The 27,675-nt window shown below is 38.6% G+C and overlaps 2 protein-coding genes across 7 annotated transcripts; one reads left to right on the forward strand and one right to left on the reverse strand.

Annotated features, from left to right (window-relative positions):
- Nucleotides 1-194: 194 nt before the first annotated feature.
- zgc:153704 (Lipocalin-like) lies at nucleotides 195-7,605 on the forward strand. 2 transcript variants are annotated; one of them, XM_061898412.1, is made up of 6 exons: nucleotides 195-507; nucleotides 572-711; nucleotides 776-849; nucleotides 6,092-6,205; nucleotides 7,345-7,452; nucleotides 7,512-7,605. In XM_061898412.1, the coding sequence occupies exons 1-6, from the start codon at nucleotides 415-417 to the stop codon at nucleotides 7,529-7,531; spliced, it is 549 nt and encodes a 182-aa protein (XP_061754396.1). In that variant the 5' UTR covers nucleotides 195-414; the 3' UTR covers nucleotides 7,532-7,605. The 2 variants fall into 2 exon arrangements, with proteins under 2 accessions (XP_061754396.1, XP_061754397.1); XM_061898413.1 differs by having other exon boundaries at nucleotides 219-507; nucleotides 7,345-7,446.
- LOC133551571 (zinc finger Y-chromosomal protein) lies at nucleotides 7,601-27,363 on the reverse strand. Of its 5 annotated transcripts, none has more exons than XM_061898402.1 (8): nucleotides 26,989-27,362; nucleotides 22,285-22,381; nucleotides 21,963-22,056; nucleotides 21,742-21,870; nucleotides 18,283-18,432; nucleotides 17,034-17,159; nucleotides 16,560-16,703; nucleotides 7,601-12,304 (listed from the first exon to the last, which is right to left on the reverse strand). In XM_061898402.1, exons 3-8 carry the CDS (start codon nucleotides 22,054-22,056, stop codon nucleotides 11,001-11,003), a joined length of 1,947 nt encoding a protein of 648 aa, XP_061754386.1. In that variant the 5' UTR covers nucleotides 22,285-22,381; nucleotides 26,989-27,362; the 3' UTR covers nucleotides 7,601-11,000. The 5 variants fall into 5 exon arrangements, with proteins under 5 accessions (XP_061754386.1, XP_061754385.1, XP_061754384.1 ...); XM_061898401.1 differs by having other exon boundaries at nucleotides 21,742-21,888; XM_061898400.1 differs by having other exon boundaries at nucleotides 18,283-18,429; nucleotides 21,742-22,056; nucleotides 26,989-27,363.
- Nucleotides 27,364-27,675: the final 312 nt, after the last annotated feature.

The following is a 27,675-nucleotide window of genomic DNA, read 5'->3' on the forward strand; positions in this document are numbered from 1 at the left end:
AACCTCGTCCTGTGCCCTAAATGCTGTAACTTCGGGTCAAATGACGAGACAAGAGCGTTGAGAGCGAAAGAGAACACAAGACCAGATGATCCGATTCAGATCACATGGAAGCGTTTGTGCTGCAACTGCTGACATCTGAATTTAATTCTGCACTCTCTCTCCGCCATGGAACTCGCTGGTTTTGTTGACCACTTTTAGTCCGAACTTGCAATATTGCAAAACTCCACAGCATTAGCAGGCTTTTTTTTTTGTTGCCACGAATTCTACCCGGATGGGGTTAAAATGTGAGGGGACGTGTTTGGACTCCACTCAGCTCCCATTCAGCATGCATGTGTGAGTGTGGGGGATGGGGGGCAGCATATAAATATAAATGTCAGGCAGGCAGAGCCGTTTTATTTCATCCTCACCATCGCCATGAACTTGCTGCTGACACTGCTGGCCGTCGCCCTCGCCTCCATGGGTCTGTCTGCAGAAGTCCTGCCCCCTGCAAACTTCAACCTACAGGCGGTATGTGAGACTTCTCCGATTCTGGGCATCATTTCACATGCAAACACTTTGCACATGTCGCCAGATGGCGGGAAAGTGGTACCTGATTGGTTTCGCCTCCAACGGCCAATGGTTTGTCAACCGCCGCGCCAGCATGAAGATGGGCACGGCCGTGCTCAGCCCGACTGCAGAAGGTGACCTGGATATGTCCTATGCAAGTTTGAAGTGAGTTGGACACCAATATTTTTCTTTCTTTACGGGAAGCATTAGTCAACACGTGTCTCTGCAGATCTGACGGCTCATGCTGGAGAATGAACAACCTGGCGAAGAAGACGGACATGCCTGGAAAGTTCACGTACACAAGTGAGTGTATGCACAAATATACAGTAGGCTGCACACAACAGGGTCAAATGCGTCAAAACATGTCCTCATACTGTGTTACCTGTGCTATTATTTTTTAATATTGTTGTTGTTACTATTATTACAAAGCGGCGCCATTTTAAACCCAATAAGTTGGATAGGCTTGAAATTTCTCCTACAACTCAACAGAACACTTTCGGGTGTTTTGCTTAATCTTCAATGAATTTGGTACATGCCTTAAGGGGACTGACAATCGTACCTACAGTGGGGCGAAAAAGTATTTAGTCAGCCACCGATTGTGCAAGTTCTCCCACTTAAAATGATGACAGAGGTCTGTAATTTTCATCATAGGTACACTTCAGCTGTGAGAGACAGAATGTGAAAAAAAAATCCAGGAATTCACATTGTAGGAATTTTAAAGAATGTATTTGTAAATTATGGTGGAAAATAAGTATTTGGTCAACCATTCAAAGCTCTCACTGATGGAAGGAGGTTTTGGCTCAAAATCTCACGATACATGGCCCCATTCATTCTTTCCTTAACACTGATCAATCGTCCTGTCCCCTTAGCAGAAAAACCGCCACAAAGCATGATGTTTCCACCCCCATGCTTCACAGTAGGTATGGTGTTCTTGGGATGCAACTCAGTATTCTTCTTCCTCCAAACACGACGAGTTGAGTTTATACCAAAATGGATACATGGATGATACAGCAGAGGATTGGGAGAATGTCATGTGGTCAGATGAAACCAAAATAGAACTTTTTGGTATAAACTTAACTCATCGTGTTTGGAGGAAGAAGAATACTGAGTTGCATCCCAAGAACACCACGCCTACTGTGAAGCATGGGGGTGGAAATGTCATGCTTTGGGTCTGTTTTTCTGCTAAGGGGACAAGACATTTGATCCGCGTTAAGGAAAGAATGAATGGGGCCATGTATCGTGAGATTTTGAGCCAAAACCTCCTTCCATCAGTGAGAGTTTTGAATGGTTGACCAAATACTTATTTTCCACCATAATTTACAAATAAATTCTTTAAAAATCCTACAATGTGAATTCCTAGATTTTTTTTTCACATTCTGTCTCTCACAGTTGAAGTGTACCTAAGATGAAAATTACAGACCTCTGTCATCATTTTAAGTGGGAGAACTTGCACAATCAGTGGCTGACTAAATACTTTTTCGCCCCACTGTATGTCAAATTGGAGCACATTAATTAAAAAACACGGAACGGGCACAGTTGTGACTTAGCATTGATTTGCCTTAAGTTATTTATTGTTTTGTCTAATGTTTATAAGACTGAGGACATACTGTATGTACTGTACTTAGGGATGGGTACGGAATTTGGTACTTTTATAGTCACTGACCAAATTCTGTCAGTACTGCTGGGTATAGATTCACGTAAAATCAAACGGTGCCCTATTTCAACATGACGTCCGGCCGCAGACTCAGGACCAGCCCAAACACTTGGCGGGGAAACAAGCAATCCAGCATTGCACAAAATGGCTCTAGATAATGTAGCAATTTTCCAAGTCAACAAAGCAAGTATGCCATGTAGAAATCGCTCAAAAGTAATGAGCCCCTTTTCAAAATACAATAGCTCGATGCTAATTCACATTGGATATGCCATACACATGCTACTGATTAGCATTAGCAATGTTACATGGCAGATTTAACAAACTTGTTCATGAAAACTACAACTAAGATGCACGTTACAAGCAAACAGTCCAATACTTACAGTTTAAACTCTTTATAGGGTGCAACAAAAGCGTTGATTCATCTGAATGGCCAATACTACTCCCTGACTAGGCAACACACTACAGTCTGTGCACTACTGCCATCTAATTGTAAATCTAAGCAAAGTCAATATAATACTTGCAAATGAGACTCAGAAGTGTAAGAAATCATTATTTAACAACTGGACAGCACAGTTTTAATAATAAACTTACTGTTAAATGTCAATAAAAAAAGGGGTTTTAATAATAAACAAATTAACATTTATTAACACATGAACACACAAGTGTACTGAAAATTGGTATCTTATGGGTTTAAATGTGAAAAGTTCCCATCCCTATATGTATTGCTAGTGTGCCCTCCAACGCCTTTTGAGTACAACCCATTGGTGGCACCACAAATCTTTTACATAAAAACCAGTAGATGGGGATATGACATCAGACCTTTCGTCTTAGTTTTCTTTTCGGTTTTTGCTTTGACCAGGAACAATATCCATCCATCCATCCATCCATTTCCTACCGCTTATTCCCTTTTTGGGGTCGCGGGGGGCGCTGGCGCCTATCTCAGCTACAATCGGGCGGAAGGCGGGGTACACCCTGGACAAGTCGCCACCTCATCGCAGGGCCAACACAGATAGACAGACAACATTCACACACTAGGGCCAATTTAGTGTTGCCAATCAACCTAAAACCAAAAACAATAATTTCAAAATAAAGGGCATGATCGATGTGATCATTTTTGCTGATTAATCATATTAGTTAGCTTGTTATTTTTGTATATCATTTGAAGGAAATGACTATATGTGGTCAGCAGGATATTATTGGGTATGTTTTTGCACGGCATTACAGGAACAATAATACCTGGAATTTGACTTATGGGTGACTGATACTGTAGCATTGTGAATGAATGAGTCAACCTCTAATACTGCTTTAGGTTCAATCAATTAGGTTTATGTATTTGCTAAAGTACAATCCGTTATTGGTAAAATAAAAAATAAATAAAAATATGCTTTTATCTGTCAATACAGTACAAGGTTTACAGGTTACATGTGGAATATATTTATCGGTCATAATTTTAAGTACTCATGCATGATTCTCATACTAATGGTACTTTATCTAGTAGTATGCCAAAGAATCAATCAATGAAATATTCAAACAATACTACTGCTCTAACTGTGTGTCATGTTCTAACAGTGTGTAATGTTACACTGGCCAAAAATATTAAATACACTTGTTGAATAAAACCCCCGTTTTGTTTTTAATGAATACTTGGGCCTACTATACTACTGTATTTAAATATTTGCCATTATGGTGGTACTTGGAGAGCCAAGTGTTTTCTGAGATGGTACTTGGTGAAACAAGTTTGAGAACCACCTAATGCGTCTAATCTAATCTAATCAAATCTAATCTATATTAAATCTAATGTAATCTAATGCGTCTGTTTATTTTTCATTACATTTTATTTTTAACTACGTTTTTATTTTTATTGGTACTTTTTAGATTAAACAAATATACAGACTTAATTAAAAATATTTATATTGTAGTTGAAATAGTGCAAAACTTGTATTTTGTTAAAAAAAATCTAAAAAAATCTGCTTGTGGGAACATATATCAAAACATTTTTGCTTCTATATCAAACCGAAGGATCAGAATGTTTTTTTTCATAGGCTTTAGCCACCCCCGCAACCCCGAGAGGGACAAGCGGTACAAAATGGATGGATGGATGGATGGATGGATTAATAAATTGTTCTCTTCTGCAATCTTCCATCAGATGTAATGTATAGGATTATTTTTTTCTATTGTCAATATCTATGCTTTTTAAAGTCCATTAAGGTCGCAGAAAAGAAACTCAATTCACATCTGAATCCTGATTCTGTATTAATTACAGTGGGGCAAAAAAGTATTGAGTCAGCCACTGATTGTGCAAGTTCTCCCACTCAAAATGATGACAGAGGTCTGTAATTTTCATCATAGGTACACTTCAACTGTGAGAGACAGAATGTGAAAAAAAAAATCCAGGAATTCACATTGTAGGAATTTTAAAGAATTTATTTGTAAATTATGTTGGAAAATAAGTATTTGGTCAACCATTCAAAGCTCTCATTGATGGAAGGAGGTTTTGGCTCAAAATCTCACGGTACATGGCTCCATTCATTCTTTCCTTAACACGGATCAATCATCCTGTCCCCGTAGCAGAAAAACAGCCCCAAAGCATGATGTTTCCACCCCCATGCTTCACAGTAGGTATGGTGTTCTTGGGATGCAACTCAGTATTCTTCTTCCTCCAAACACGACGAGTTGAGTTTATACCAAAATGGATACATGGATGATACAACAGAGGATTGGGAGAATGTCATGTGGTCAGATGAAACCAGAATAGAACTTTTTGGTATAAACTCAACTCATCATATTTGGAGGAAGAAGAATACTGAGCTGCATCACAAGAACACCACACCTACTGTGAAACATGGGGGTGGAAACATCATGCTTTGGGGCTTTTTTTCTGCTAAGGGGACAGGGCGATTGATCCGTGTTAAGGAAATAATGAATGGGGCCATGTATTGTGAGATTTTGAGCCAAAACCTCCTTCCATCAGTGAGAGTTTTGAATGGTTGACCAAATACTTATTTTCCAACATAATTTACAAATAAATTCCTTAAAATTCCTACAATGTGAATTCCAGGATTTTTTTTCACATTCTGTCTTTCACAGTTAAACTGTACCTATGATGAAAATTACAGACCTCTGTCATCATTTTAAGTGGGAGAACTTGCACAATCCGTGGCTGACTAAATACTTTTTTGCCCCACTGTATAATCTAAATCGAATTTAAGGCTATTTTTCATGTACAGTGTATTTCATACATAACAGCCAATAATTTTTTGTTTTTGTTTTGTTTTTTACCTGTAAGCTGTTTTGAAAGGTCTCACAAAATAATATATTGCATATACATACTTGTTTGATTCAATCATCCTGTTTAATCGAGAATCTATTCTGAAATTGAATTGTGAGTTGTTGTAAGATACACATACCTATGTCAAGCCACATATTTAGAGAAGGATGCATCTATTTTCAAGGTGTGAGGCGGCATCAAGACTGTAGGGTAGGTGCAGCATCTTAGGAAAAATGAAAAAAATGGGGAAATAAATGCCAAACTAACCTAAGTCGTGCCTAAAAGCTAAAGTAATGGATTTTTAGTCCTTATGGTGGGAGGAAAAAGTATGGGGTGAACACAAAACGGTAAAACAATATATTCAGAACATTTTTTCGGCAAGGTTAGATTTACTTGTGCTACACTTTGAAACATTCCATCTAGCCTAGCGAGAGCCAATGAAATTATATATGGTAACTAAAATACACAATAATCAAACATTGTTTAATTATAACCTCTCTGCTAGTGTCAGTCCTTTTAAGGCACCATTTTTTATGCATGCATGTTTCATATTTATCCGCTGAACATAAAAAAATAAAGGGTTGGTATGCATCACCTGTGCTTTCATGAGATCTGTCCATCAGGCTGGGGCAACGCCAACGACATGCGTGTGGTGGATGTCAAGTATGACCAGTACGTCCTGATGCACACTGTAAAGTTAGACGGAGGTAATCCAACAGTGATAAACAAGCTTTACGGTAAGGATACATCCCACCATCCGTGGTCATCACAAAAAAATTGTACAAAACCCAAAACCAGTGAAGTTGGCTAAATGGTAAATAAAAACAGAATACAATGATTTGCAAATGTTTTTCAAATTATATTCAATTGTATAGACTGCAAAGACAAGATATTTAATATTTGAACTGAGAAACTAAATGTTTTTATTTGTGCAAATAATCATTAATTTTGAATTTAATGGCAGCAACCCATTGCAAAAACGTTGGCACAGGGGCATTTTTACCACTGTGTTACATGGCCTTTCCTTTTAACAACACTCGGTAAATGTTTTTTGAACCAATTTGTGAATCTTTCCAAGTATAATTATTTCGCATTTGTGCTTGATGTACAGCTTAAGTTGCTCAACAGTCCAGGGTCTCCGTCGTGGTATTTTAGGCTTTATAATGCGCCACACATTTTCAACAGGAGACAGGTTTGGACTACAGGCAGGCCAGTCTAGTATCCACACTATTTTACTACGAAGCCACGCTCTTGGCTTGGCATCGTCTTACTGAAATAAGCAGGGGCGTCCATCATAACGTTGCTTGGAGGGCAACGATGTTGCTCCAAAACCTGTATGTACCTTTCAGCGTTAATGGTGCCTTATTGTAAGTTACCCATGCTTTGAGCACTAATACACCTCCATACCGTCACAGATGCTGGCTTTTGAACTTTGTGTGGATGGTTCTTTTCGTCTTTGTTCCGGAGGACACAACGTCCACAGTTTCAAAAAACAATTTGAAATGTGGACTCGTCAGACCACAGAACCCTATCATGGCATCCACCTGTTCCCAATCAGCCTATTCACCTGTGGAATGTTCAAAATAAATGTTTGATGGGCATTCCTCAACTTTATCAGTCTTTTTTGCCACTTGTGCCAGCTTCTTTTTAAACATGTTGAAGGCATCCAATTCCAAATGATATTTGCAAAAAATAACAGTTTACCAGTTCAAATGTTAAGTATATTGTCTTTGCAGTCTATTCAACTTAATATAGGTTGAAAAGGATTTGCAAATCATTGTATTCTGTTTTTATTTACCATTTATGAAACGTGCCAACTTCACTGGTTTTGGGGTTTGCAGTAGTAGACTTACCCTGATCATGTGACTTCACACAGGCCGTGCACAGGATCTCAGCGCGGATCTGCTAGAGAAATTCAGGCAGTTCTCACTCGAAACCGGAATTCTACCTGAAAATATTGCATTCCTTCCCAAAAATGGTACAAGTAAGCAGTGTGAAGGACTTTTGTGTGATGATGGGTAACCAAAACACTTTCTCTTTTAGGTGAGTGCATGGTGGCCTGAAATGAACAAGCTGCTATCAAGGAGGAATATTTACTGGAAATACAGATGCGTGCAAATAAAAACAGCTAATATGCTTTGAGTCTTTTTTATTACCTTTTTAAAAAACAAATACAGTGACATACACATCCAGAACGACACAGCTCACTTTCATCAAGTGTTTACATCTACACGCTTTGTACAGATTTGTATACAAAACAATAATTTACGTCCCATAGAAGTCTAGTTACACATAGCTATACAACAACTTATAAATGAAATAAATATATATAAAAAACCTGATCATCACAGATGAAGAGGAAAAAAAAAAAGTTTAACATCAGCACTGGTCTTTGAAAGTTGTGAAGACATTTACATTTTTCCCTTCCGGCAAGAAGTATGTAAAAACATACTTTAATTTTTAGGGGCACCACATTGTTAGTGTCCTTGGATCTGAGTGGGGCCACAGTTTGATAGGAGAGTATTGTTTAAGCCTGAATATAACAATTAGGTCATTACTTCAATCCAACATATGCCTATTTAAAAGAAAAATACAAATTTTTGTTTTTTTTATGGCATCCAGTCAAAAAGGTTTGAAATTATAACAAAAATCAATACTGTCAGATAACGCAGTTGGCTTTTGTCGAGTAACTGGCATCATATGGAGTGATTATCTGCAGAGTCCCTCCAGGATGTTACTGATTGTACTCTAAAATGCATGGTTTTGCAGAAGTTATTTCTAAACGTTGCGATGGTTTTAGACATCTTTATAAACACACTGTATCAGCTTGTGATTTAACGTTTTTGTTATCAATTCTTTGTGTTCTTTAGAACATTAACCCCAAAAAGTAAGTTTTCAACAAATGTAACAAAATTTGCTTTAATTAATCATTATCATCGGTGGGGAAAATAATTTAGACATGGACGATTATAAAATCGATTAGTAAACGTCAATAATCAATAATCGAGTTTTTAAAATTGTAAATAAAGTCATGCAGACAGTTCTGAAAGTTGTCTGACTGCAGCAAGCCATCCTCACCAAGAGATCCAACCGGCTCTTTTACGACACTATGATCCAGTTTTGCACACATTTAAGAAATGTGATGGGAATTTTTTATTACAAATGTGAAAAGTGAAATGCCTAATACGAAATGTTAAACTGGAACTGCACTTTTTTTGGTCATTTTGCCCATCATTCACAATCATTAGAGACAAGAACACAGATTACTTTTTTTTAAAGATTTTAAAATGTAAAAAAAAAACGCTTGAAAATGAGTCTAATGGGAGTCACTATTGTAACCTTTACAGCCCTCTAAAACAACTTCTAAACACTCCATTAACGTTGTTTATACACACTGCAAGTTTATATATATTATAGTAACAGACATGTTCATAAAAATCTGTAATATGTTCAATATTTATCAAATTTTTATCATTTCTGAGACGGATTTCTTCAGTGCATTGATTTCTGTTTCCATTGCAGCACACTTTCGACTGTGTGTGTGTTACTACTTCCGGTAAAAAAAACACTTGTGTTCTAATCATGGCAGACTTGATAACAAACAACAAAGACAACTATTTCTGGACAATTGAGAATTTCACAACCTTATACTTTTGAAGCTGAATATACTGCTGCTTATAGACGCGAGCATGAAGGAAGAGTGAGACGTTGGAGCAGATGGAAGCCGCTAGAGGGGGATGAAAGCAATTTTGATGTTATAAATATGGAACTTGGAGCCAAGCTATCTGTACATAAATGGATTGCTTAACCTTAAATCAACAGGATATGTCACTGGCCAGCTAGACCAGACAAACAACTGTGCATCCAGTGAGTCACTACAATATTGATCATTGATACATGCAGCACGCCATGTGTGTTAGTACAACTACAATACATATGGTGTCTGGCTAGCTTAGCTGTGTACAAACAAAACATCAAATGCGGGCTAATACTTTTTAGATACTCTAATATGATTGTTCATGTTTTTCAGTCCGTACAAATTGGTGTCGTATCGCAGTGTTGAGCATTACAAATTCAAACACGTTTTGAGTTGTTGTAGAAGCTAGCTTATCTCTTGCCGTAGTTCGCTTTTACGGCTAATACCGAAACATGCCAATGTTTTACGACGATAGAAAAAGAGTTCCTCAGTGTTCACTCTTACAATAACAATGTCACTTCAGTTTAGTTAAAATACAGGTTACTGAACATGAAAAAAGTATTCTTTGAATGCATTCTTAAAGTGATTTAGAGGTAGAATTGATTGATCCCATTAGTTGCATAGTTAGCCACCTAGAACGAGCCGATTTGAAGATGTTAGAAAGCGGGAAAACAAAAACTTTGGTCTTCTTGTCTTACAAAATGATTGTGAACGATAGCTAAAATTCCCCCCAAAAAGTGCAGTTCACCTTTAAACAGCATCAATATACATAAATTAAAGATTCATCAATAATTAATTTTTAATCGACTGATAGCTTCTGAATCGTAATCCTAATGGAATCGTGTGGTGGCCTGAGATTCCCCACTGTAATTATTACAAAAACAGCACCACCAAAGGCCCCTTATTATCCACAAGTTGCACACCGTTTCCGTGTATTTCTTACAGTTGAGAAGTAGTCAGTCATAAACTTTTGTTCATGTTCCAAAACATTGCTTTGGTTGACAACAGTGGGGAACTGTTGAACGTTATCTTGACCGGGTGGATTTGTTGTAAGAAACAAGAAATTATCATCACACATCCATATCTCAGTCAATAAAAGTAAGTTAGAGAGGACAATAAAATGTTGCGATAAACGTTTTTCTTCGCGGTTTGTCTACGTAAGAAACAAACTACAGTGGATGCTCGGTCACATTTGATTTGTTAGACAGTTGAGCGCATTTTAGCACTGCTAAGGGTCAAATTTGATAAGCCAAAATGTGTGGAAAATTTACATGATTGCAAAATCCAGGAAGTTCTGTCCATGTTTTTTTTAGTTTAATTGTAAAGTGTGACTGCAATGTGAGATGTACACAAGAGTCTTTGTGTATTTTTGTCACAATATGTTACATAGGTGGCGGTTTGAGCACCAGGAAGCACAAGAGATGCTTGTTATGTCACTCGCACATAAATAGCATACACCTTATGATAATTGCATTCACCTTTACTGGGTTGTCAAGTGCTGTGATCAGTTTGGTAATTAAAATATGGAGACTTCCGTTTTGTGATTGCGGTCTGCAAAATGAAAAACAAGTGTGTCATGAAAACAGACATTTGCACTATCTGCCATGCAAACTGTCCTTCAGCATGGAGCATGCGGTTCAAAGTGCAAGTCTACTGTTCTGCTGCTCCCCAAGAGCGTTGTGTTATGTACATGTACATGTGTACATGTGATGAGACTCAGAGGCTGACCATGTAAAAGAAAAGTAAACAAGAGGACCGGCTAAGTGCAGCATAAGCGCCACATGATTTCAAGGTTAGTGGTGCAGTGGCTGGTGTGTGATGGTCACACAGTCTTATCACTCTGCCTGGACCACGTCTTTGTGGTGGCGCATGATATGCTGGTTCTTTTCCGACGGTCGCCGGAAGCCTTTAGAACAGATCTCGCAGCGGTGCGGGTAGTCCTTTGTGTGAATAGAAATAACGTGTCGCTTGAATCCCGAAGCGTCCCCCGTGCTGTAGTCACAGTACTGGCATTGGTAGATTCTGCGTTCTTTCTGTCCTTTGCCAATAACCACAGTCACGCTGCTGGCTAAGCTGGCTGCACTAACTCTAGCAGGCTGGCCGGCGGCAGCAGAGCCACTAGATGCAGCCTTTTTAGGGGCCGCCACAGGAGCGTTTGTCTCTGTCCTTTTGGCCTCGCTCCTTTCAGGGGAGGCCTGCTGCTCCTTGGTGTGGACAGACAAAATATGGCGACTGAGGACAAAAGGGTCTGCGTTTTTGAAGTTGCAGTGCCGGCACTGGTGGAGTTTCTTGGTGCGGTGGGCGACAGAATGCTTCTTGAGCTCAGACGGCCGGTGGAACCCCTTGCCGCACACTGCACATTTGTGCGGGTAGTCCTTGGTGTGCACGGATATGATGTGGCGTTTAAGGTCGCTGGAGTTGGAACTTTTGTGGTCACAGTGGGCACAATGGTGGGTCTTATTCTCCTCATGTGTCAGTCCGTGTTGGTTCAGCTCCTCCTCCTCTGCAAATGTCTGGAAACAGCGCTCGCACTTGTATGGCATCTCCTTGCTATGCTTTGTCTTGATGTGAGTCTTGAGGTTAGACGAGTCAGCAGACTTGTAGTCACAGTACATGCAGGAGTAAGGCTTCTCGCCCGTGTGCGTGCGCATGTGTTTCTTCAACTCCGAGGGGTGACGGAAGCCTTTGCCACATTCCACACAGATGTGCGGGAAGCTTTTGCTGTGAACGGCCAACAAGTGTCGGTTGAGCAGTCCTTGCTCAGCAGTTTCGTAATCACAGAACTTGCATTTGTGCGTCTTGGCGGGTGGGGGCGGGGGCGGCTGATTCTTTGGCTCCCGGTGGTGGTGCTGCAGTCGGTGGGAGAAAAGCGCCGACTGTTGGTGGAACTCCTTGCCGCACATTTCACACTCGATGGGCGCCTTGCTGCTCAGGGCGTGCACCTCCATGTGGTTATGGAGGCTGGCTTTCTTGTTAGTGGTGAACTCACAGTCTGTACACTGGTACTTTTTCCTGGTCAGAACCTCCTGGTGATGATTCTTGGTGTGCCGTTTCAGGAAACCTCGCGATTTGAACTTTTTGCCGCAGAGCATGCAGGGATATACTGTCAGAGGTTGACCGTAGGGACCGATAATGATGGCTGGAGAGGAGAAACAAGAAGAGGTGTATGATTTTTTACTTTTCGATGACAAAAATACAACCTACAATAACTTTTACTTAAAGAGGAGTCCAGCTGTGATCTTTAAGAGGATCCTGCATCTGTCACTGTAGGAAATCCCATGTCCTACAAGCTGATGAAGGATGTTGGAATTTACTGTGATAAACAGTTAAGATGGGGATGATGATAATGATGGTGATGATGATGGGTCCTGTGCAGCTGCTGACATTAGAATCAGCGCAAGGATAGATTGCATGCAAGAGGAGTGAAGTCCTGCCTCAAGTAGAAGAGTTATAGGGCTTTCTGAAAGTATCGGTAAAAATCTGGTTTAATGCTTTTTTAACGCCTTTTTTATGCAACTTAAAACAATTCTAATGCCCATTTCCTAGTGCATATTATTATATATAGTTAAAACCATACAATTGTCTATACAGAAAATGTTTTTTAAGCCTTTGACAATATTGTTGAATAGTTCAAATGTTTACATTCACTTTGGCCAAACTAAGCACACACGTAATCAGAAGATGATAATAATAATAATAATGATAATAATTGATTAGATTTATATTGCGCTTTTCTATTGTTAGATACTCAAAGCGCTCACAGAGAAGTGGGAACCCATCATTCATTCACACCTGGTGGTGGTAAGCTAGATCTGTAGCCACAGCTGCCCTGGGGTAGACTGACAGAAGTGTGGCTGCCAGTTTGCGCCTACGGCCCCTCCAACCACCATTCATTATTCATTCACCAGTGTGAGCGGCACCGGGGGCAAGGGTGAAGTGTCCTGCCCAAGGACACAACGGCAGCAAATTGGATGTCAATAGGTCGGAAGCGAACCTGCAACCCTCAGGTTTCTGGCACGGCCGCTCTACCCACTACGCCAGTGGTTCTCAACCTTTTTTCAGTAATGTACCCCCTGTGAACATGTTTTTAACTCAAGTACTCCCTAATCAGAGCAAAGCATTTTTGGTTGAAAAAAAAGAGATAAAGAAGTAAAATACAGCACTATGTCATCAGTTTCTGATTTATTAAATTGTATAACAGTGCAAAATATTGCTCATTCGTAGTGGTCTTTCTTGAACTATTTGAAAAAAAAGATATAAAAATAACTAAAAACTTGTTGAAAAATAGACAAGTGATTCAATTATAAATAAATATTTCTACACATAGAAGTAATCAACTTAAAGTGCCCTCTTTGGGGATTGTAATAGAGATCCATCTCAGGGTTTCCCCACACATTCATTTATTTGTGGCGGCCCGCCACGAAAGAATTACGGCCGCCACAAATAGATTTTTCGACTTTTGACTCGCTCGACCGCTCATAAAAGCAATGGGACTCTGTCTGTGAATGGAGTTTGTAGTTACAACTTCGGTGCAGTAGGTGGCGGTAGCCTACTATGCATTGTAACCCCGCCAATTGCACTTAATTCACCTGGTGGGTCAGAAGAAGTAGTAGACGACGACGAAGTAAAGGAATAACAGACCGACTGGATCAAAATACGAGGGTAAGACGTCTTGGCAAACAAGTTCAAAAGTGGTCCGAACCTGTGCAGTGTGCAGCACCGACTCGGATTTTCTTAATTTTTATTTTTGGGACCGAGGCAGACTTACGCAGTAACAGTCACCTGTTACCATACCGACGAGCTAACGTGTCCAGGTTATAACCCTGTTGTCAATAAACACACGTGGAGACGGTGCTTCAGATACTGCATTAATCAGGCATGTGATTTTTCCGTCTTAAATCGGAATTCCGTCTTTTTTAATCTCGGGGGGGAAAAAAAGTAAAATGTAAACGATGTCAGTTCTCGAGAGAATGGACGCTTTCACTCAAATAAAAATACTTTTTATTTGAGTGTTTGTATGTGCAAATCTTTCGTTTTTATCTGTTAAAGTTTTTGTTCTTATTTTTTACAACGAAAGACACGTTTGCTGGGAGTATCCTGTCCGGTTTTGGTGAAGTCATGCTAATCAGCTTCCGGTTGTCGTTGCTTCAGTATCGATCGATCACTTGGTCTTGAGCTCACAGGCCTACTGCTTCATGTGGCTTTAATGTGCGCAGTTTATTGTCTTAATTGCTGACACAGTTAAGTGGTTATACTCGCTCATATTGGGGTATGTTGTTATTTATCGGAAAAAGACGTTAATGTATTGTTTTAGTGTTAGCATTTAAGCTAGCTAGTGCTGGCGAGCTTCTCCGGTCGGTCAGTTTAGACTTAACTTTTATTGATGTATAATGGGAATTGTTCTGTGTTATAAATCACGATTTTACAATAATTTTACGGTATATTATTATAATTTTTATTGTTTCATCTTTAGTGAAGACTCTTGCTTTTGAAACAGTTTACTTTGAAAGTTTCACTTACGTTTCCATTTTTATGCGCGTTGATGTCAACTTCCCTGCCACTTTAAAATATTTGAGGCAATATTGACTTCTACATTGCTGTCTTTTTAAAAGAAGTAACTGAAGTAATGTGGTAATACTGTAAATAATCTGTAGATAATAACACTGATCAATGTGACACCTGTGGATGTGAAATGAACACGAGATGTAAATATTAGTGACTAAATACTGTTGGGACTGAACCATATACAGTGATTCATTAGGATAATTGGGGTATGTATGTTCTATTAATGATGTTTTCATATCTTTAAATACTAAAATATTTTCTTCAAATGGTGGTGTCTTTGTTAATTTTAGCATGTTAAATTGGTGAAAAACCTGGACCTGGCTGGGGGCCTTTGTCCCCCAGACCCACGGAAATGTTTTCAGTCTTTTTCATTGTGGTCAAATCACATGTCTGATTAATACCGAAAATTAAATTGTGCACTGCCCACTGCAGCATGTGAATGCAATGAAAATAATAAAATCTGAGCCAACCAGCTGTTAAAATGTTGTCCAGGTTAATATTTTAGCCATTAAAGGCTCTTCATTTCAAGATTTGAACTGTGATCGGGCTTTAAACAGGTGGCTGACCTGTTCAGATGGGTGAAACGGCTACTGGTCAAATAATGTGAAATAGCATTTAATTTTACATGTATGCAATGCCATTTAAATGTAATTATAGATAACAATAATAATAATAAATACTGTGTGGTGTTGTAAATAGTCAACGGGAAGGATTTTAGTAAGATTTAAGCCATGAGCACTACACAGCCAGAAAAACACCTAAGCAGGACAAGTAAAAATATTGGGGCAAGTAGATTTGAAAAGTCGGGCAAGTAGAAAAAACAAAAGGTGCAAAGTCTGCAGGCAGTAGGAAACACATGGTTAAGTGTAGGGAATAAAACTGATGACAGTCTAAAGTTCAAGATTTTTAGAGTGGGCTTTAAGAGACATTTTAAATTCAAATGATCACGTTATTGTTGTATGTGCTCAAAAAGTACTTATACACACAACCAAATCTCTTAACAAAGTTTCATTTTTTAATAAATAAATCAAATAGACAATATACTTTCATAGCAGAGTAAAAATCAAAGGTTGTTCTGGCTTCACAAGATCCACATTATTTTTTATTATTTGTATTTTTTAATATGTTTATCTTCTCATATTTTAATTTGTAAATGTTTTAAGATTTTTTTTTTCATAAATGCAAATTTGGTGAGCAATTTGTTTCACTTGCGGTTTATGTGACGCCACGCAAGTTCCCTTCCTGTAAAACTGACCTCCGTCTGTTTAAACTAGACACTGTGGGGTTTATTTTAATAACTTGCGAAAACATAATTTTACTTTATTGTTCGGCTGACTTATTTAATATCGGCTCAAGCCTAGACATCAATAAAGCATAAAAGTCATTTTTCCAGATCTTGTCTGTCATCACAGCTCAATTCACTAAAGAGGAATGATAAAAGTTTATCAAGGCAAACACATAAATATAAATTTGTAGAGTTTATTTATAATTGAATCATGGGATTAAAAATATTACAATAGTTTTCCATATCAATGTACTGCAGCTTCACACCCGTTATGTGGTAGAACTCTGGGCCTGGAATAGACCTTAAGGAACATTGCTGGCCTGGGAGAGACGGAATTATAGCAGATGTCCTTACTAAGACTGGTGCTTCTGTTAATCAGATCCCAATAAGCGAGAGTTATAAATGGATAGAAAGTACATTTCACTGAGCTTCTATTAAAATCTAAAGCATATATGTAGGTAATCACATTAGCAGAAATTGTACAAACTACAGTTTTATTCAGCAGTGATTACCGTTTGTGATAATTAGCCCGAGTAAATTGTACCTGTTTGGACTTGTCGAGGCTCAGATCGTCGCTTGGTCTTGTTGCGCTGTCGGCCAACTTCGTCAACGCCATCAGATTCGTCGATGTGTAGAAATGCACTCGCTGCTCCATTGCCGTTTTCGCAGCTCTCGCTGTCCTCCACACCTATGCAGGCAAAATAGATACTTTTTTTTTAAAACACAAACAGATTGTCTAACTTCCCTCAAAGAGACACACTGCAGTCGTTGGTTCTTCGCCTCTATACAAACCTCAGTGTTCACCTTGGATCTACTTAACATTTTCAAAAATCAATAAGACTAGTAAATATGGAATTGATCAATCAATTATTTAGGATTGGTCAGGACTGATGTGTCATATGAATAATTAATTTGCAGCCTGAACAAACTTTCATCTTAAAAAATGTGCCTGTTAAAGTATAGGCATATGCGTGTATCTGCATTCATTCAATAACTGAATCGATGATAACTCATTCACCCTGGTTTCCTTGGTGATGAGAGTCGCCAACAGACATGTAAACCATCTTCTCTCGAAGTGTTTGACCCGAAGACTCTGTCAGCGCCACATTCTCCATGTCCCCATCGCTGACGTCGACAGACTCTCCTAGAAAACAAAAGCGTACGAATGACCTTTTTGTCTGATACGTTTTGTAACGCTTACAGGCAATGTTCCCTCTATTTGTTCATGTGTGTGAGCAAACGCAAAAACTCCTTGAGCATTCAGTGGAGCACACGTGAGCAACATCAGACGTGCACACTGAGGCCACACCTGTAGCACACCTGTCCCAAACCTGACTAAATAACAAGTTAAATTTCTTATTATTCTAATCAAATGACAGCAGTCACTTTTATGTGATCATTTTCTAATGTAAGTGTCTTGGCCCACTTACAATGACAAGAACAACAAATATTGTTTTTCAATGAGCTGTGTACTAATATTGTGTGTCTGGGAGGGGTTCTTCTTTGGAAATAATGTGTACCCCTTTCAGGTATCGCATTCAGTTCCCATTAAAACATTCACATGTTGCACAATAAGATGTAAGCACTGGATCATGTGTACATTGCTGTAACTTTCCGTTTGTAAAATATATATATTTTTATTAGTATTTCTTTAATATATTAACAGCATTTCATGATTAATATCTCTAAATTAAGATTCCTTATAAATGACAGTGGAATGAGCACACATTTGATTGATAACTCATAGTGTAACGACCTGGAATTACACAAAACGGGAGGTGTCGGAAATGTCCAACTTTTTGTGTGGCTGTAAACGCATCACTGGCTCAGTGCCATATGTGCATGTGTTGGCACAAGTGAGAAAGAGTGAGCGTTTGCTGTTGATATGACAGATGGCAAAGTTGGTTTTGGTCTGCTTTGTAAGGCAGAAAATGACCAGCTTTGCTTGATAGAAATTGTTTAGCAATGTTTTTGGTCATGTGTTTATAAAAAGTTTTGCTCAACAAAGTGATCGATGGACTTCATGTCCTCCTCAAAGCGTCACGAAAGACGTTACAATAATTGAACAGTGATAACAAAAACTGTTGTCTCTATTGTGGCCTCTTGTCGTCAGTTACTTTGAAAATCGCTTTTTTTTTCTTTATTGGATTTTGTGCACGGCATGGATTTGCCGTGGGCAGAGGACTTGTGAGCAGTGTGCAATTGCACAGGCGCGCACCTGAGAGGGAACGTTGCTCACAGGTGAGTTAACACATTTTCACTCCTACCCATGTCATCCTCTCCGGAGTCAGCCTTGAAGATGTACACTTTTATCACTTCTTGTCCGTCTTCGTCCTTCTCCACTTCCTGGTCCTCCACAGCTCCTTCCACGGTTACCTCTGTGCCATCCTCCGACACCATTTTACCAGCTTCGTCTACTAGTGAGGGCGACAGGAACATCTAATAAGACATTAAGTTATAGACGCCGCAAAAACATGAGCCAGGGATGTTGTCAATTCTGGCAGGTGTATTTAAATTTAGTCCCCTAGTTGACAACCTCGCAGCAAATTATATGCATCCATACACAGTGTGGAGCAGCACCCCTAATTTATTAGTAATCACCTCCATAAAAGTACCAGTACAGTAGAAAAACAAGTTGCCTCTATTAAAACTATTATCATAAATATCTGATTCATGACATCAAAAGACTTCCAAAATTTGCGAGTAAATAGATACGATCAAAATAGTATCAAACTCACAGAGATTCCTGAGCCATTTTGAGGGTTGATGAGCAAGCCGGTCATGTGATATGTGGCGTAGAATTAGTAACCACAGATCCCTTCCCCATGAACAACAATGCAAATCAAGCAGACTTTTGTGAAAGCCAACAACGATTACTTGTGGAAAAATTATGATCAAGAGCCTTATAGTTTTGAGCCCCAACACAAGGAGTATGAGCAATACGTTTTAGAAGCTGAGTGCTAAACAGATGCAGCTTAATAGACACAAATTTTACCCTACTGATGATGTGTTTTTGTAATAGTAATCATTGTATTGCTATGTGCTCAACATACAAACTAACCATAACATAATAAAACAAACTTTTACTGTACAATTTTAGCTTCTGCTAGGATGCTGTCCAAAGGGACGCTAACATAATCGTGTTTGGATGAAGAATCAATTACAATCCTCACAAAGAGTTAAAAAAAGTTGCAGCAACTACATCTTTTTTTGCAAAAATCAACCAGCCACCCGGTCTATGGCCACATTTGTCTACTACCATGTGAGAGATTCATGAATTTCAATCTAGAATGAACTGTTAGCAATTTTGAGACAAAGTATAAGCAGCCGGCGACTTTCATTAGCTCGCTGCTATCAATGCGCTGCTGCTAAAATAGGCCGTCTGTGGTGGAAATTAGCTTTTAATAACAATATCACTCATATTTAGGGCTATATAAGTAAACATTGATTGATTGATATCTGGTTAATTTTCAGGTCACAACATGTATGTGAAGTATTTTTGGCGGTTTCTGGGTGTGTTTCGAAACTGTATAAGGGGATTAATAAGGGCCCCTTGATCTGTTGACTCAATTGTTAGCCATTTATTTACGATTTTGAATGCATTGAAAAAAGCCAAGCATACGTGTTCTTGACTTACTGTACATAAGGATTGTGAATGATACACAGAGCATCTATTTCCTTTTTTTTTTTGCATTTTACCAGTGTGACTGATGTGATAAAAGTGTAAGAGTGCAGAAGCGTTCCTATCATGACAAAGAATCATGATAGGAACTTTAGATTTTTGGCAATCTAAATTGCCAAAAATATTCAGAGTGAAATATTCAAAATGGCCGACTGAATTTGTGGGATTGTGTAATGTTTGGACGGTTATTTCACATATTTTGCAAATTCAATTGGATATGGTTTACTGGATACAATGAAACACAAGAATATTAAGTCAACTTGTTTTTCCACTCTACTGGTACTTTAAGACAAATACATTAAATTTGTCAGTATCCCCCTCCCTGGAACAACCTGAACTCTTAACCCCATGACCACAGAAAAATGACTATGCAAAATTGCACACATCTGCTGCTATATTATAAGTATTTGCACTACTGATGAAACACTCATTGTTTACAGCCATATCCTATTTAAAAATAACAGGAACTATATATTATTGTCATTTTAGTAGGTAGACATATTTATGTTGCACTTTAATGTTTGTGTCTTCTTTTTGTCTACGCATCGGGGAGTGCGAAACAAAATTTCATTTCCTTTATACGTCTTTACATGTAAAGAAATTGACAAATAAACCTGACTTGACTATCTTAAAGGGGAACTGCATTTTTGGGGGAATTTTGCCTATCGTTCACATTTGTTATGAAAGTCATGCTGTCTGATGGATTTTTTTAAATGCATATAAAAAAATTAAATAAATGTAAATAAAAGTACACTTACAGCGGAGCCAATGGGAGCTCCACTTTTCTGCTCATAAAATCTGATAACCATTCAAAAAGCACCAACAATAAGTCCTTTACATTTTGTGACTTGAATATTGACCACATATTAGTGATATTATAAGCGCTAAATCAGACAAACTATTAATAGCTACGCAGTGATCACTTCCTGTGAGCCAATGTTTACACCGTCAACTGATCAGCTGCATCCTCGTTTCCATGCTCCCAGTAAGTTTATTGTAGATCATAATTCATGCTTCTCACCTGGACAGAAGGTGGCTTTTGACATTATCCAACAATTTGGGACACTTTGACAGCCATATAGGACCTGGAACTGGCAGGACAACACAAAAATCCCCCCACCCCCTCCACGCCATTTCTTTGCGAGGATTATTCGAAATTTCATCTAAATGGTAATATATGAATATCCTAGCCGTCAGCATCCTAATGACAGTGGACCTTAAACAGTAAGTGATGTTTTATTATGTTTGATGGCTCTCATGAAGTCTGTAGTGAGCAGAAATCAGTGAAAAAGAAAAAAAAGCAAACATTGTGATGAGTTTTTTAAATTAATGTGCCGTGTATGCGTAAACTGATCAAAAAATGTGCCTGTTACTACATTACATATATACTTACATCATGGATGTATAAAACCTTAATGGAGGTATTTAGATGCTTTTAGGGGCTCTATAGGCAGAACTGAACGACTTTCTCAGGCTCCATTGTAAGCTGACTTTTGATAGCATGTATTTAATATTTGGAATGCATTAAAAAAAGTCCATCCATCATGTCATTCTTATTGATTGTCAACGATAGGCAAAATTCCCAAAAAAGTGCAGTCCCCTTCGAGTTCATTATCACTGGAGGATGAGGCTGAAAATGTTAACACATGTTATCTGTATCAGAATCGGCAGCATAAAACCCTGATTCTAACATTCCTACAACAAACTGCAAAAAGTAGTGTTAATTGGAAACAGGAAACAAATGGACAGAATATCATGAATTTTAAATCATCATTTATAGAATATAGACTTGATTTTTTAACTTTAATATAAGTTTGAAGTGCACGAGAAAGTGCACAGGAAAACCAAGCTCTTTTGATGCATATATTCAATAGTATTATTGCTCTTATAGAGTTTAGAAAATAAAACAGGACATTGCCTACAGCCACAGTGGGTAATGCCAATGTCTTTTGACCTTGCGCAAATTATAAACTCTGGTGGATATTTCCATGCACTCAACAAACACAGGAGAATCTGAAGTTAATTTAAAAGACGTGTGACTTACAGGATATCATCAGATAATCTCCACAGCCATCTTGATCGTCGTCCTGCTCTTCGGGGTCGAGGCCGTCTTCGGGGATGTCACCCATGGCGACGCCTTCCTCCTCACCGTCCAAGGCCATCACGCAGGTTTCTACAGCGACATCTTCATCTTCATCGCAGTGCACATACTCAGATACCACATCCTCAACAGCATCCTGGATGACTAGCTCGTCTGGGGCAAACCTGTGCACCGCCATGCCTTCACCCTCGCCCTCAGACACCAACACAGTCTCTTGAAGCTCCACAACAAACTCCTGCCCGTCGGCACCACCCTCATCTGGAAGAGGCAGGATTACCCAGTTAGCCAGATAAGCATGCAGAGCATCCCTTAAGTACTGATAGCTCAACATCATGCATGCATCACTATAAAACTTCCTATGTAAATTACATCATGTTATCTGGCTAACCTAGGAATCCTGCTTCTTCAATTACCCACTATATATTACATACCATAATCTCTGTGTCTAAAGTGTAAACAAGCATTAATACAAGCATGGCTAATTACCCGATCCGTGTAATATTATTTTAGGCTCTTCAGAATGTATTGAAAGCCTGGTGACATCCTCATCCATTGTCCTTGCACTGCATTTGTTATTGGAGAGCTGAAAACAAATGATAAAAAAAACTTAAGATGTTGGTAACATGACAATTTTAAGACATACATCAATAATACAACCATGATAAGTAGCAACAGCTAAAACATTTGTCAGCATATCTTCAATCATACTTTTGTTAACCAATTTATTTTCACATATTTACAATTTTGACAATACTAAATATTTTATAATACATATTTATTTGCATTTGTTCCATATCTAAATTTATAGAAATGCACATTCAAACAAGCCTACATATTTACGCATTAAATTAGTGTGGATGTGCATGCATGCAGCTGCAAGTGTGTTAATTAATATTACAATGACTTTCACATGATGGGAGTCCACTACTAATCTGGTTTTGCAGGGAAAAAAAGACCAAATTGTATCTTAAAAGCACATTGATTAGTGTTTAATCATTTTTTTATTATGTAAATACTTACGTATATTTTGCAATGGGATAATATTTGTGTTAATGTGCAAAGAGCCTTGTTCATTGATCTGTCTTTATATAATGAATCTTGATCTAATGTAGACTGGTTGCTTAGAACATTTGGAAAATCATACATTATTGGGTTCCTCCAGATTGCCAACAAAGCTGTGGAGGTGGAGGCGTGGCTGGGTCTGGGTCAATGTGACATCATCAAATACTTTGCATATTCTGAGGATGGATACTTACATTTTCTTTAAAAAAGGCTACAACATTTTACAATTACATTAAAAAAACATCTGTGTTGACATAAATTAGTATTGACATACATTTTGTCATAGATTGTTTTGCTCTATATTTCAGTTTCTGCCTATTGTACAATGTACTTTCTTGAGGATTTTTGAAGTTTGTAGGATACTTTTTTAATTAAAAATGACAAGTAGCAAATCTCGCATCTTTTTCTGGAGTTATTAGAGACTGTACTCGTGTTTAGACACTGTTTACACTTGTCGCTGGATGCCTGCGACATACAGCAAGACTGACATCACACTTGCTTGGCCCTGCTGCTGTAACTGCACTATCTCTCCTTAAAAGCCGCCGCTGTCCTCTTAATAATTGTAGATTGCACATTTTGTAGGTCGCTGACCACAGGTATATCTCGGATATTAAAATACGTCCACATCGTTGACACGCTGCCTCTGGTTCAGACAACCGCATGGGTACACTTACGTCGTCACAACATCTGGTTTTGGCGGCACTGTTTCGGAGATCAATATATTTGGTCGGCAGACACATTTTCGGAGCATCACTATTCAATAGTGCACAAATAATGGGCCATACTGTATATATCTATTCATTAAATACATTATTTAAATGTGTTATTACGTTGAAAACAAACAGATTTTTAAGGCTTGGTGGCTTTTATTTTTCTGTGGCGGGCCACCACGATAAATTACATGAAGGGGGAATCATGTTTTAAAATAATATTGGATTTCAAGTCACTTTGGTCTAATCTGTTTATTAGAAATAAAACAACCTCATTTTATGGAACCAAAATACATAGCGACAAAACAAAGCATACAGCCCAAAACCATATTTGCAGTAGTTCACAGCATAATTACTAATAAGCACACAGACCATAATTTAAACCTACATGGCAGGCAGCAGCAGAAAAGTGATGGGAAGTTAATATGTTACACTGTGATAATGGCATGAAGCTGGAATGAATCACATTGAATACATTCATCATAAACCCACCAAATTTAGTCTGCACCAGGAACGTATCTTACATATAGGGACGCATTGATAAATCATAATGATTAGATTAGATAGTACTTTATTTATTCCTTCAGGAGAATTAAAATTTTCAGCACAATCCCATTCAAGATCAGACAAACATTACAGGGAGACAGAACAGGATCGCTGACGGGTCTGCCGGCTAACAGCACCCCTTTACAAAAAAGGTGATAGTATGGTAAAACGTCAGGCGATTAAAATTACTCTTTTAAACTGAAATCATCAAAAAAAAACATGACTAAAAACAGTACTTGATAAAACTCACAAACTGACTGGCGCTAGCTCGCTAGCTTAAATACTATCATAAAAATAAGAGATGTTAAAAAATTTCGCCATTAAGAAACAACATACCCCAATCTAAACTGTTAGTAACACAGAGCTGTCTGAGCAACTAACTATTGTGCACATTAGACAGACTAGCTAAATGCACTCTTAGTGTGAGTGATCGAGGATTACGAGACAGGTGTTCTTACAGTGAACAGGACCGCTGAACAGTGTAGGACGACACAATAGCAGAAATAATAATATATTTTATTTGTCACACTTCATACACATAAATATTAAAGTGTTACACTAAAAAAAACAATATTTAAAACAATAAAGGCTCAATTAAAACAGATAAAATACTAAGACTGAAACACTGTCATTGAACCTACACGAAATATGCAAAACATTGGCGTTTATAAAAGTCTGTATTTATTTTAGTTATTTATCAAAAATAACTTGGTCAAAAGATTTCAGTGTGCATGTAAGTACTTTTGTGCACATTCAACAATACTGTGATAATAAAGATAACCGTGACCATTTTGGTCACGATAACCTAATATGAAATATTCATATCGCTACAGCACTATTTATGTACATGCTAAATAGTTTACCATCAACATTTCCCAATGCAGAGATTTTACATAAATTTCTGGGTATTGATATGATATGTTCTTAAATACTAAAAAGCCTTAAGAATACAGTGGGGCAAAAAAGTATTTAGTCAGCCACCGATTGTGCAAGTTGTCCCACTTAAAATGATGACAGGTCTGTAATTTTTTACCTTAGGTACATTTCAACTGTGAGAGACAGAATGTGAAAAAAAAATCCAGGATTTCACATTTTAGGAATTTTAAAGAATTTATTTGTAAATTATGGTGGAAAATAAATATTTGTTAAACCATTCAAAGCTCTCACTGATAGGTTTTGGCTCAAAATCTCACGATACATGGCCCCATTAATTCCTTCCTTATCACGGATCAATCGTCCCGTCCCCTTAGCAGAAAAACAGCCCCAAAGCATGATGTTTCCACCCCCATGCTTCACAGTAGGTGTGGTGTTCTTGGGATGCAACTCAGTATTCTTCTTCCTTCAAACACGACGAGTTGAGTTTATACCAAAAAGTTCTATTTTGGTTTCATCTGACCACATGACATTCTCCCAATCCTCTGCTGTATCATCCATGTATCCATTTTGGTACAAACTCAACTCGTCGTGTTTGGAGGAAGAAAAATACTGAGTTGCATCCCAAGAACACCAGACCTACTGTGCAGCATGGGGGTGGAAGCATCATGTTTTGGGGGTGTTTTTCTGCTAAGCGGACAGGACGATTGATCCGTGTTAAGGAAAGAATAAATGGGGCCATGTATCGTGAGATTTTGAGTCAAAACCTCCTTCCATCAGTGAGAGCTTTGAATGGTTGACCAAATACCTATTTTCCACCATAATTGACAAATAAATTCTTTAAAATTCCTACAATGTGAATTCCTGGATTTTTTTTCACATTCTGTCTCTCACAGTTGAAGTGTACCTATGATAAAAATTATAGACCTCTGTCATCATTTTAAGTGGGAGAACTTGCACAATCGGTGGCTGACTAAATACTTTTTTGCCCCACTGTATATTTTGGATCATTTTTGTAAGGTGTGGAAACAGTTACTATCATCCCAAACAGTTACTTTTGTGAGTGTATCAGACTTCATTTTGCCAACTAAAACCAACAAGGACCAGACATAAACAAATCCTTACAAGGGAGTTACCATCACATTGCCGTGCAACATATTTCCACCCCGTTACTCACTCTCCCACGCACACATAAAAGAGATGCGGAGATGAAAATAGTGATGAGAGATGCGACCGGCCAGGGTACCATTTCAATTCCACGGCTTGCACCACCCCCCACCTACAGGTGATTGCGGTCGCTATGGTGCTAATAATGCCATTTAAAAAAAAAAGGATGCTGAAAGATACCAAACAAAACAATGGAGCCATTGGTCGGGTTAGCTACACGACCATAGTGGGCTAAACGTGATGTTTTGTGTAAGAGGGGGATGAATAATTGAACTGTGCGTTTTGCAAACCTCGCCAGTTAATTGAAACAATGTCAATTAACTGCGTGAATCAAACGAATGAGTACACATTGAAATGGCTGTGTCGTTAGCATCTGTCTAAAAGACGACAGACACACACCTTTGCCGTGTACCATTTTCATCACCGCCATTTTGTTAGCTTTGTGTCCAAAAAGCATGCTAATTTAACACATATCTCGTATGAGAGTGTGTTACTAACACCGCCACTAGTGGTTATATTGCATAAATTACGTCAAAATCGTTAACACGTGAATAAAAGCCAGCAATTGAAAAAACACACATCCCGTCTCCTTCCGCGCTAGCGGGTTAGTTAGCTCGCAAGCTAGCTAGCATGGTAGGCCCAAATTACCGTTTCAAATCGTGGCCTTTCTTCAGGCCCGGGCCTTACAAGAAAAGGCCAAACCCCCCTTTTTTGCGGCCTCTCGGCGAGGTAAACAGATTGCATCGTCCCATGCATGCAAAAATAAATAATAGAGCAAATGCAAACTCCTTATGGCAAGAAGGCGCCTGACGAGCAACAATAAGCCCCGTACCAGATTTATGCAGCAGGGATGGCCTCCGTCCACTCCTCGGCTTCCCAGGCCGCCTGGTCCCCCCCCCACCCAGGCTCAGGCTCAGGCTAGATTCAATCGGGAATTTGGTGTTATTTGGGCGGGCCGCAGAGGAGCCGAGAAGGAGGGGTCTGGAGAGGATGTTTCTGGAGCTCCACTCAAACAGCAAAGCAGGGCGTCTGGAGCCTGATCGTGTCAATGCTACAGCACCCCGGTCCTCCAAGCGCCGAGGCCGCCGTCAGCACGACACGTCACAGACCGAGAGCGGCAGGAAAACACGGAAGAGTTTATGGTGGAAAGCAGACGTGCAGGTAGCCGACTAAACAGGCCGTCGAGCCAGGAAACAATTCATTTGTGGGGCTTCTTTTAATATGGACGCAGCCTGGGCAGGGGGAAACTCGTCTGGACTAAAATATAGAATAGTGCATACATATTAGAGGAAAGAAGTCAGAAAATTCTAAAAAAAAAAAAAAAAAAAAAAAAAGTCACACAATGGTCCGAAGTGGCGTACTAAAGCAAACTTAAATAAATAGTAAATAAATAAAAAAAATAGACGAGATTTTATTATGTTAAGGTCAGATCAACTACGCTAAAAACTAGTTCATAATGTCGCAAAGTAATCTGATTTATTTATTCAGATGAAACATAATCCTGGTACATTTTTAATAA

Source organism: Nerophis ophidion, linkage group LG04, assembly GCF_033978795.1.
Source record: "Nerophis ophidion isolate RoL-2023_Sa linkage group LG04, RoL_Noph_v1.0, whole genome shotgun sequence".
Classification (NCBI taxonomy): domain Eukaryota; kingdom Metazoa; phylum Chordata; class Actinopteri; order Syngnathiformes; family Syngnathidae; genus Nerophis; species Nerophis ophidion.

Excerpts from the sequence above, each read along its gene's own strand:
- zgc:153704 (XM_061898412.1), top strand. The coding sequence starts at position 415 with ATGAACTTGCTGCTGACACTGCTGGCCGTCGCCCTCGCCTCCATGGGT. Across the intron at positions 850-6,091 it reads TGGAAAGTTCACGTACACAA|GCTGGGGCAACGCCAACGAC; the intron begins GTGAGTGTATGC and ends TCTGTCCATCAG. Across the intron at positions 7,453-7,511 it reads CCTTCCCAAAAATGGTACAA|GTGAGTGCATGGTGGCCTGA; the intron begins GTAAGCAGTGTG and ends TTTCTCTTTTAG.
- LOC133551571 (XM_061898399.1), bottom strand. The coding sequence starts at position 22,351 with ATGGATGAGGATGTCACCAGGCTTTCAATACATTCTGAAGAGCCTAAA. Across the intron at positions 17,160-18,282 it reads CTCCGGAGAGGATGACATGG|GAGAGTCTGTCGACGTCAGC; the intron begins GTAGGAGTGAAA and ends TTTGTTTTCTAG. Across the intron at positions 16,704-17,033 it reads TCATCACCAAGGAAACCAGG|GTGTGGAGGACAGCGAGAGC; the intron begins GTGAATGAGTTA and ends TTGCCTGCATAG.